The sequence below is a fragment of the Musa acuminata genome, chromosome BXJ1-7, assembly GCF_036884655.1.
Source record: "Musa acuminata AAA Group cultivar baxijiao chromosome BXJ1-7, Cavendish_Baxijiao_AAA, whole genome shotgun sequence".
In the NCBI taxonomy this organism is placed as follows: Eukaryota; Viridiplantae; Streptophyta; class Magnoliopsida; order Zingiberales; family Musaceae; genus Musa; species Musa acuminata.
Genome location: NC_088333.1, coordinates 6,942,147 through 6,953,956, shown reverse-complemented (window position 1 = coordinate 6,953,956; position 11,810 = coordinate 6,942,147). Strand labels below are relative to the sequence as shown.

The window sequence follows — 11,810 nt, the reverse complement described above, 5'->3', positions numbered from 1 at the left end:
ATGATTAAGATGGCCACTTCGTGAATATCATTATAATGACTTGGAACATTGTCTATAGGCTCACTTCAAACTACAGAAATATCAGTTATTAATTTAATTAAGGTTCTGTTTCGTTTATGTACTACCTCTGCTGCTAGGTATGTATGCCTCCTTCATTGTGACCAAAACAAGTTGCGAAAGGGGTGTAACAACAACAAAAACAAGGCCATAATATCTCAATTATTTAGGATTGACTACATGGATTATTTGCCATCATTGAGCTAATCAGTTAAGACCCATATTCATAATATCTGACATAGTTTTACGTTGATTGTCAGTGGCCTAATGCAATCCTTCACCTTTTTCATTTGGGCTTGGGACCGATAACACCAATATCATCAACAATAGTATTTAAGGTTGAACTAGCCAAAAGCTGATACAGGTAACCAGTCTAAATTTTGAAGTTTAATCCCCGAACAAATATGAACTTTAGGTATTATATCCATTCCAGGTTGTTGGATGATTAAGAGAGAGATTGAAGAAATACTCCTCGGCCTACATAAGGAATGGAGCACACTGAAACATGCCTTGACAAGGTGAGGAGGCCCAATTGAGAGTCTATTGTCTCTTCAGCTGACAACAGAAAAGATATACAGTTTCCTTTTCTTTCCATTCTTCTTCCAATTTTTGGCCAAGATCATAACATTCTCGAGAAGAAGAGAAGCTTAGCCATAACAAGGCAGAATATGATCAACAATTTATTCCACATTCACAATGTCTGAATACAACAAAAAACATCTAAGATATCTTAAATTTCTTCAGTTAACGTGTATTGGTTGGTTCGAGTGTTCCACACGTTCTATACCAAAGTGGGACCGTTTCACCCTTCAAGGAAATAATTTTTCAAAAAGCAAGCAGATCATGCTTCATGGCATTTCATAAGTTTGCAATCAGGTCTTACGCCACATCAAATCCGAAAGGGCCGATATTAAACTCTAACACAAGAGGAAGCGTAAATCTACAGACAGATGGAAAGGAAGACAAGAAAGGAAAAGGAGATGGGAGAGAATGGGACACCTCCGAGGATCTGAAACATGTGAGGAAAACAACCGCGTTCCGAGCCCTACTCCTAGGTGCATCGTCGGAACTGAGGAAAGCCGAGGAAGAGGAGATGGCCGCAGCCGCTTCCCGTACTCCGCCGCAACCGTCACCGTCGTTGTCGGAGATCCAGATATGGGAGCCAAATTCCTCTAGTAGGCGGGAGATTTCGACCGGCGATGCAGCCATATCTAGGAATGGGATGGGCGGGAGAAGTGGAGAGAACGACGGAGCGTGGTCTTTACGAGTCGTCCGCTGGAAAAGGATAAGGGGGTGATGGTTCCGAGGCTCAACAGACCGCTAGGAAAAGGATCTCGACGTTATCCCGGACGTCAAGCAGAAATCAGGGAAACCAAGTGTTGTTTCACTTGATAACCAACAGTGATGTTATAAGGTCTGACAATACCTCAAAACCATGATGTTTCACCTTTCCATGTTTGAACAAGTTCTTGGGTTGTTGATGTTTTGCGATGAACAACATTATCAATAAACAAATAAGGGAAAACAATCAACAGTCTAAGAGAAGTCCCAAGCAGACTTGGACAGAGAAGTGTAGCAGCTACCATGACTTCATGGACGATATATTGAGATGCAATCTGAAGCAAATATGCAGAGATTAGTCATTAAAGATGACAAACGAACAAAAAAATGTCCTTATCGATACTGCACCATAGTAAATGACGATTAAATTCTAACCATTTCGATCCTGCTTAAAGGAGTACTCTGCATAATAATGTTTCCCAAAAAAGGAAAGCAGAAGGAAATCAACATTACTGATGGCTCGCTTCTACGTGTGATGACTCTACAAGCTTAAGAAATACCAAGCACAATTTCCAAACAAAACCACAGCAAACGTAGCCAATTAAAAAGGTAAACCAACCTGAGCTGAGATCATAATTAGGATGAGGATAATCATCCTGACTTCTCAAAAGAATATCCTTATTTAAAAGGCAAATTAACTTCAAAAGTGTTTCGACCTCAAAAGTGTTTCGACCTGTTTAATAGAGTTACATTCTGAAGGAGAATAAAGATACAAAGGAGAGTGTTCAGAAACATACAGGAATTGGAATACAAACGCCAAGTCCTACCTAGCTACAATTGCCTTAAAAGACTACTAAGCTCCAAGTATTGTAAACCCAAGTGTTGAAAGGAAGCTCTTTATCTTAAACCCAACTTATCCCTCGAACAACATTCAGAACTTATCAATTGCAAAATGCTGTGCCTGATTAAAGCTCTCGTTTGCCATGTCCTGATCAGTCTATTTTCACAGAGGAATATATCTTGTGGACAAACCAGAAACAGGCATAAAAGCCAATTGTGCCCGTCAACACGAAGAATGCATAAGATACAATCAACATGTACCCAAAGTAAAGGATTCCTGAGATCACTTTTGTTATCTCCAACTTCGTGAAGAAGTAAAATGCAGAATATGCAAAGAGGTACAGTGCAGAAGAACCTGCGGTCAAATATGCTCTCCACCACCAGTGATAGTCTTCACTGCATAGCTGGAAGTAGCAAAGCACAATTGTTATTTCAGCACAAGTTATGATGAGAATGATGAAGACTATGAAGAGGAAGCCGAAGATGTAATAGAATTGATTGAGCCATATTGAGGTCAGGATAAAGAAGAGCTCAATGAAAACAGCACCAAATGGTAGTATTCCCCCAATAAGTATGGAAAATGCAGGCTGCATGTACCAAGCCTGCTCAGGTATCTGCCTGGGGATCTTGTTTGTCTTTACTGGATCCTCAAGAGCTGGCCTTTTGTAGCCTATGTAACTGCCAACAAAAACCAGGGGCACGGATATGCCAAACCAGAGTAACACCAAGGCAAACATGGTCCCAAAGGGCACTGCACCAGATGATTTCTCCCCCCAAATAAGAGCATTCAGAACAAAGAAAATGGCAAAGACAATACCGGGAAACATAAAAGCAGTTTTCAAGGTGATCCTCTTCCATTCAGAACCCTTGAACATTTTGTAGAGGCGAGCCGAAGAATATCCAGCAAATAGACCCATGAAGACCCACAGGAGAACCATAGCAGTCATCAGACCCCCACGGTTGGAAGGGGAGAGGAAACCTAGTAATGCAAATATCATAGTGACCAAGATCATCCCAAAGAACTGGACTCCAGTCCCCACATAAACACAAAGAAGCCCAGAGTTAACTGGCGGTCTAAATGCATCACCATGGACTAACTTCCATCCTGTTTCTTCCTGGGCTTCTTCCTGAGTCTCTAATTGGTTGTAGTTAGCTATATCTCTGTAGAGGGTCCTCAACATAATCATGGCCACCATGCCAGACAGAAATAGAACTATCATTAAGGAGTTGATAATAGAAAACCAATGAATTTGATCATCATTCATGAGAAGGTATGTGTCCCAACGAGATGCCCATTTGATTTCGCTGGGCTGCAATAGACAAATTCAGGTGTAAGAAACACACTTGAAAAAGAAGGTAATTTCAAGAAAGAGGATCCGCACCTGGAACGTGACATCGTATGAGAAGACAACATATGTATCAGCAACTACTTCTTGGGGTGTAGTGCTACCGGGGGCTATTTTAATGTCTGCACTGCATGTAGTAACTTTAGGGTTCTTGTCATCCCAGTTACTGTACTCGTGCTTCACACTATTTGCAAAAGTGAGAAAGATGTAAATAGGTTATAATTCAAAATGCAGCATAAAATAAAGTCTGAGAAAACAAAAGTTCAGATAATCAGTTCTCAAAAACCAATGACAGTAAAATTCAATAAATTAAGAATGTTGAGATCATCATTCTATTTCAGGTTAAACATTCTAAAATTATTCACACAAGAGTTTGACAAACAGGTAGCTTTTAGAACACTATTTTCAATTGCTTGGGATTAGTCAGAACACATATGGGTATGATATAAGTGTGAGTAACATTTAGGTAGAACAGAAAATGTGCATGTAACACAGAAAGATCCTTCAATGGGCATTCTTGATAGAAGACAACCGATTCTGAAATAGGAATTATTCAACTATAAATGAATTATCCTTTCGACACTACAACTAAGCATGTTATTATTCTGTTATTCAAATATCCTTCCTCATCCCAGGCCATACAGAAAAATATCACTAGTAATGTCTAATGAATCATTAACATAGGACTACCATTAACCGGAAACAAGAAAAAACCTAGGACAACAAAGTATGAAAATGTGCATTTGTTGTTTTGTATGTTACTCAATTAAAGGATGTCAAACATGGATATCAGCTGCACTAAACCAATAAAAGATAAACAGCAACTTCAGCATTTGATATGCAACTTTTACAATTGCCTACAAAGTTTAGTCCCAGTCTGAGATATCATATTTTCCTGTTACATTGTGAACAGGGACCATCACCACATACCAAGCTAGTGAAACAGAATAATCTATTTGGCATACTGCAAGGAAAAAACTAAGATGATCTCATGGAGTAAATAATTAAATTTCTACACGCATAACTCTTCAGAAATTCATTAATCAAATCACTGTTTTTTTTATAATGAGATCTTCCCATTGTCCTTTATTGATGACCATATACATAATAAAGAAGCCTCTGCCTGTTATATTGTACTCAAACTCCTAATTTCTATTGCCTAGCATGAAGTTGAAGGAAATGAAGAAAAAAACTCTTTAATTAAAAGAGGCTTTTAGAAAGTAAAGCATAATAAGATAATAAACGTATGCACATAGACAAGCATTTAAATGGTTCACTTATGCAACTCTGGAAAGGGAAAACATTAGAAGTACTATAAATTTATTAACAGCTTGCTCATTGTAATACTCCAGCAAGCAGAAATCCTTGGCATCAATGAATGGAGGACCCCAAACATTTGTTATCATTCTAACTGGACCTTCCAGTATAGATCTCATAGAACACCTGCTTGTTAATTACTAGATTAGCTAAAAGGAAGTGGGAAGCAGTAGAAGCTGAATTAATTTGAGAGGCAGATACCACAAGGACTGCATCAACTATACAGTCCTAATAAGTGGTTAGTAGTCTGGGTTTGGTGGTCAAATTATAAACAATTATCATTCATACCACCATAGATGAAAATCAAGAATCTAAACATTCAAAATTGGGAATCTGTATTCACTTTTTCTAATATGCATTTTAGGTAGCTGCATTTGTAGCATTCGACAGATAAATTCTAGCTTTGAAATACAATGCCAAAGAGAAGTTATTTTGAAATTATTATTATAATTATGAAAATCCTATTGAGTTAAAGCCAAATAATTATAATAGTCATTAGAAGATAAACAGATTCATTTTTAAAGTTATTTAAACTGTCATATCAATTTGAATAGAAACCTTTAATAGTCAGATCTAATTGACATTTCATATATAATTCAATTTCTACATGGTTCAAGTTCATAACTTGCCTTCTGTGAAAAGCCATTAGTTATCCTCTATAGCATAGCATTAAACTGCAGGCCAAACAAGCTCCAGATAGCAACACTCTAAACCATGCAAGTGGGGTTGTTGGGATAAGCTCCAACAAAAGAATATGCTAAAACTAAACAAGACAGTAGTGTAAATTCCACTGCTCACAAGCTCAGGGATAACTTTCTAATTTCCTCTTTATCATACACTGCCAGAATATCGCATGTTTGGGTGGTTCATTGATTTTCTTTATATCTAACTTTATCACATTACAATTCTGCACAGCTTCTGCGGTAGTTGATACTCATTAGAAGTTAACAGAAGACTAGTTAAACCATAATAAGCATTAATTGCCAGAGTACACTTAAACTACAAAGTAAGGTCATGTTCCACAAATACCAACTACCAAAGCCAGCTTGAGACTAGATATTCTTAAGAGAATAAAACTGATTCAAATATGAATCTGCATGAAACATCAGTACCTGCTTGGGATCACCTCGAAACCAACAATACGAGCATCCTCAGATTCTGGATCTTTATGATACATGACTTTGAAACTGAGGTGGTTGCTAATGTAATATTTATCATCTTTACTCTGATCACAAAAACTGCATATTAACTATGTAACAAACAAACTATGGATTTTTGCAGCTTAATGTAACAAGGAACTTACTTTGTACCCAACACGGAAACCATGTTCATAGCTTGGAGCTTGACTTCCACCTCTTCTTTGCCTAGGAACTGCAACGGGAAGATTATCCAGGATCCTGTAGTGTTCACAAGCATCAGGATAAATAAGTCATCAGAGCAGCAAATTTATGTATATTAAAAGCTATGAGAAAGAAGCCTACCAATTGCAACAAGACTATAGTTGCTACATGCAAAGTGACTAAAAGCCTGGAAGTAATGAAAACAAGATTGGCACCTCATATCTAGAGAAATCATGAACTAACAACTTACATGTTCACACGATATTCGTCATCAATCTTCTCCTTGAAGTTCTTGGCAGCTTCTGAGGTAAGTTTTGTTCGACAAACCACTTTGCAACTTTCATCCCTTCTCATTTTAAACTGAGGATTGAATAATGCATACCATATTTTAAAAAAAAAAAAGGAGCTTCACCGGATCAAAATTTTAGTTTCTTTCCAATTATAATTTTGGCATTGTCAGGCATCAATTTCTGAGAATACATGACATTCCAACTATGACTACTTAAAAAGCATAATTGTTCATCCAAGCAGAAAAGAGCGAGTACTTACTGAATATACAGAATTTTCAATGCGATCACCGCGAAGGACCTCCCCCAAATTTTCAGCACTGTTCATTATATTGGAAGGCTTACAGTAATCCAAGAAATAGTAATCATATGGAAGTTGTGTTTTTGTGGAGGAAAGTTTGTTCACTTTGACTTGAAGTTCATCACCCTGTGCAATAAAAGAAAAGGAGAATCATCAATAGGAACATTTTATCAAGCCTGGTAGCCAGTAAACAGTAAGTTCTTAGCTCACTGTAATACCAAAGTTGAACACAAGAAAGTGACAAGATATTTACTGAATCATATATTTTGTGTACCTGTACTAACTAATATATGATCATTTTGATTAGTAAACCATCACATGTCCAACACTAATTGTTAAGAATCAACATATGACATGGAAACGTTCAAATAAATAATTTAGATCAATTAGCATCCAAGTCATCTTCTTACAAAGGGCTTTTCTCATTAAGAGTTTACCACTGTGCAATTTTCCCCTTTCTCTCTTCTCTTCATTAAATAATAAAGGCAGCAAGTCCTTTGTATTTCCAACAATTGTTATGGTTGTCTCCCCCCTACTGAGAAGGTTTTTTATAGATTAGATTGAAACATACCGGAGTACTACATCAAACTGGAGTCTCAATATAGAAACCACATTGAAAAACTGCACACTTCCACTGATGAAGAGGAGTAACCAGCCTCTTACTTAAGTGCAGTTAAAATGCAGTAAAAAAAATCACTTGCATATTCTCATCTAGATATCAATCACACGTTTGCCTAAAGTTTCCTCTTTGGTTCTTACTAGGCAATATAAGTCAACAATCCACTAACCCAAATAAGGAGATACTTGATTCCTAATGATGCCTTAATTGACACCTAATTTGACTTCAGATGTGACCTAAGCCTACTCTGTCTCGTTCTAAACTAAAATCAAGTATAAAAAAAAAGAGACTTACAATGTTGAATGCATGAAGTAGAAAATACAACGTATCTAAACAGTAATAAAAGCCCTTATGAAGGCCCAAGTTGACCCAAACTGCACTAATTCCTCTTAAGTCACAAATGCTTCAATATGAAAAATTTTAGGGCATTTGATGAGACATGCTTCGATATGAAAACTTTTAGCAAGACCTAGGAAACACCCAACTCTAATTTTTTTCTTCAAACTTATAGTTATGAGGCTAACACCTTTTATTTTAATTAGAAAAAGAAATAAATTATCTTAAACCAATGCAATATAAGATCTCCACATTTTGACAACCTTTTGACATAGTCAAACCATCAAATCACAAGCACTAAAGTTTCATGTTACACTCCAAAAATGCAAACTCACAAGAATATATGTCGAGCCCATCGTGGCTCAGGTACTAACAAGCATGAACAAGTTACCCTTCTAAGGCCACGTTTAGAAGGAGAACAGGAACAGAAGGAATATAACACGTTATTCCTAATCGTCTTTGTTGGATGAAACCTCGGGGAAGACGGAGAATATCAAACACAAGCATACAACGAGATCCCGTAATAACCATTATCAAACTTTTAAGTTGAGAAAATTCTAAGGACCAGATGACTCATCCGCAACGCCGACAGGCGATAAAGTTCCACTCCCTGGGTCAATTTCAAGCAGATCGAAGGAGCGAAGCCCAGATCCGAGAAAAATAATACAAGAAACACAATAAAGACACAGATCTCGTGAACACCCACCTAAGGATCTTAAACCCTAACCAGATCGGCAACTGGATCAAAGGTCAAAAGGGAATCACCTTCTGGAAATCGCGGGGAGCGACGCCGGGGAGGTAGAAGGCGCTGGCGGAGGGCAAGATGAGAAGGCATGAGAGGATAAGAGCCGCAGCGACCTCGCCGCCGTTCGCCTTCGCCATCGCCAGATAACGAAGAAAGGAATGCGACAGATCGAGCTGCCCTTCACACGCGATGGAAGAAGAAGAAGAAGATGAAGCCGACGCTGCCCGAAATACCGACGAGATCGAAACGGGTTGTTTTATTTGCTTAAGTTAATGAACTTTGACTTCGGACGACGCGAACGCTGGGAAAAGACTCAACGTTGCACCCTAGTACGTGATAGGCGGGATGGGGTAAGGACGCTAGCGGGACCCACTAGTTTCTCTCCGGTGTACTGTGCCGCTCTCTCCGGTCTATTGGTTACGTGGCAGAGGTGAAGGCGGTGCTCATTGGCTGGGATTACTTTGCATCTCCAACAAACAGTAGGTAGCTGGGCCACAGGTTATTGGACAATTGGCTGGGCCCCACGAGTCACGCTTTGCAATTGCAAAGCCGCTTCAATATTATGGCTAATTACATATTAGCTCCGTACGTTTAGCATACTTATAATTTAAAAGATTATATTAATATGTTTATAATTATGAAAATAAATATTTAGATTCATTTATCATAACTATATCGATTTTATCAATAAAAATATGAAAACAAAAGATAAAAATATAATTTTAACATTACAATTAGTGGTGACGTACATTATTCGTGATGACGATTGATAAGAGGCCACGAATGATTGATGTGGATGAGGAGATCGATAACGAGCGGTAATGATCGCTCTGCATTTGTGTTGGTGTTGATGTAAATATTGAGTAACCCTTTCATCGTTCTGTATTTGCATTCGCGCCGACATAATTGTTGAGTATCAAAAGTATTGTATGCCGAGTGTCTCTCTTGTCTCGGCAACTACATCGACACTAAGATAGATATAGAATAACTCTCACTTTTTATCATTATTCTCTTTATCTACAACAGTCATCCGTGGCTCCCAATAACATCATTGTTCGTCACCATCAATTAGAATATTAAAATTATCTTTTTTACGTTTTATTTTTATATTTATGTTAGTAAAATTAATAGCATTAAGATAAATAAATCTATGTGTTTAACTTTCGTAACTATATAAATGTTAATATAATTTTTAAAAATATAAAGACGGGAAGTCTGAAGATAACTAAAATAATTTTAATTGATCCTCGAAGGTGTCACGATTCATAACTAACGCATCACTAGCATCTCTTTCCTTTTCCTTAATGTTCTCCTTCGTGTTCTCAAGGAGAATAGATTCCAGGGCTTACCATATATCAAACATGAGAAGCCATACAAACTCTATTTCATTGGTTATCACTTTCTATCAACAAATAATAGGAGCGCAATATCATGAACTTTTGCGTTTATTATCTTACGGTATAAATCGAACTTCCACTTCCATAAAATTTCAGTATTTAACTCCCTAAAAGTGATTTAATTACTTCTATAAATTAATAAAAATGTTCAAATAAAAATTGAATATTTTTTTAATTAATTAATTAATCAATCACACAACTCAAGAATATATTTACTATAAAATGTATTTTAATTTAACAATAAATTTTATTGAGAGAATTCTTTTTGGGATTTTGTCAAGAGGTATTTAAAAAAAAAGGATAAGTAGTAAATAAGAGATTGGATTCCAAAAATTTATAATAAACTATCAAAAATTTTATTGGCTAAGCGAGCCAATACATTTGAAAATATATTATATGATGTTTTGAACTCATAATCTTGACAAATGAATTTAGTATGTTATTATTGGATTAATATTTTAAATATAAAAAATATATCGGATGAAAATTTAAATTCTTAATCTTTCTTAAGTAAATATAGTACACGAAGCTAATGTTTTAGAAGTATATGTTATAAAATCTGAGGTTTGGAACTTTCAATCCTTAAATAATGAGATATATATATTTAAATATTTATTTTTATATGATTTTTTTTACTGGGTGTTCTATCTATTATCTCAGTTATATTTTTTTTAATAGACATATATTATTATTTAATAAAAGATACCATAATCGATCCTTGATTTATCCTATAAACCGATCCATAGGATGTAAATTATCTGCTCCAATTGTCTGATAAAAGTATAGGGTTTCTTTGAGAAATATAAAAATAGATAATCATTTTAAAAAACTTAAAAATATGAATTTATCCAAATATTTTTTTATTTATTTTTAATAACAACATGAATACATTTGTTTCTTAGGATTCCTTTTTTAGCTTTGCATAAAATGACCTTTCAGGAGCCAAAGAGCCAATACATTATTGGAGATCACAACGTGATGGATCTGACGACACGTGAACGGCGGACACTTAGGCACGTATCAATTACCCAGTAAAAGGACAACCTACACTCATACATGTTTGTATATGATTCTTACATGATTTGGAAGCAACTATACTTGTATCTATATTCAAACAAACATTTCTTCTCTCAAAGACCTCATTGTTCCTAAACATTCTAATCATATATCACTTATCTATATTGTTGCACAATTCATATATAAGTATTATGTATGTTATTAATATAATATTTCTTTATAAAAATAATAATAATATGTTTTTAAAAGAATAATTCACAGATATAAATTATATATTGACTCTATAGACACCATTTTGAGCTGTAAAACTTTTATTCACCATGGTCTCCATACATCAATAGATTCCTTAAGATAATCCATTTCTCAGCTCTAAAACATCAGTTACTACAGCATTCAAGATTCTCTGAGGTATATGATCTATCGTATGATCATAATCGAAATAAAAAATATATGTATTCCTCCATTTGCATATAGCTTCATCCCCTAAATTTTAATATGCCAAAATGTACATGTTATCAAGGCAAGTTCAGTCTTATCTTATTGAAAATTGAATAATAGGAATAAAATAATTACTTTTATATGTCAAAACTTAATTTTTGGAATGCACATCTATGAAAAAAATAATGATTATAAAATATTCGTGGAATATCATGTAAAAAATAGTAGAGTTGAATTGATCCTTTCCAAAATTGATAAATTAGTAATAATTTTTATCTCCACAAGCATGCTTTCCATAAATTCCTAAATAAACACTAACATATGTTAACATAGATTAGATGCCCGAGTGACAGCGTTCGCCAAATGGACGGTTTTGATCATCCGATCGCTGGTAAGTGCCCGATCCGACGGCTTACGGGCAGCGATCGGACGGGGCCCTAACTCGCCTCGTAGAAACTATAAATTGCTCGTTTTCTTATCATCATTCTT

At 35.8% G+C, this 11,810-nt stretch overlaps 1 protein-coding gene across 1 annotated transcript; it reads right to left on the bottom strand.

The window, feature by feature from the left end:
* Positions 1-1,999: 1,999 nt before the first annotated feature.
* On the bottom strand, positions 2,000-8,714 carry LOC135678513 (transmembrane 9 superfamily member 7-like). Its single transcript, XM_065191418.1, has 7 exons — positions 8,490-8,714; positions 6,731-6,895; positions 6,432-6,541; positions 6,145-6,238; positions 5,954-6,066; positions 3,561-3,708; positions 2,000-3,488 (listed from the first exon to the last, which is right to left on the bottom strand). The coding sequence occupies exons 1-7, from the start codon at positions 8,604-8,606 to the stop codon at positions 2,331-2,333; spliced, it is 1,905 nt and encodes a 634-aa protein (XP_065047490.1). The 5' UTR covers positions 8,607-8,714; the 3' UTR covers positions 2,000-2,330.
* Between the last annotated feature and the right edge of the window lie 3,096 nt (positions 8,715-11,810).

What these genes read in the sequence shown, in the direction of transcription:
- LOC135678513 (XM_065191418.1), bottom strand. Translation starts at nt 8,606, where the DNA reads ATGGCGAAGGCGAACGGCGGCGAGGTCGCTGCGGCTCTTATCCTCTCA. An exon ending in TTGAAAATTCTGTATATTCA is followed by an intron (nt 6,542 to 6,730) that starts GTAAGTACTCGC and finishes TTCAATCCTCAG; the next exon opens with TTTAAAATGAGAAGGGATGA. An exon ending in TTCGAGGTGATCCCAAGCAG is followed by an intron (nt 3,709 to 5,953) that starts GTACTGATGTTT and finishes TTTTGCAAATAG; the next exon opens with TGTGAAGCACGAGTACAGTA.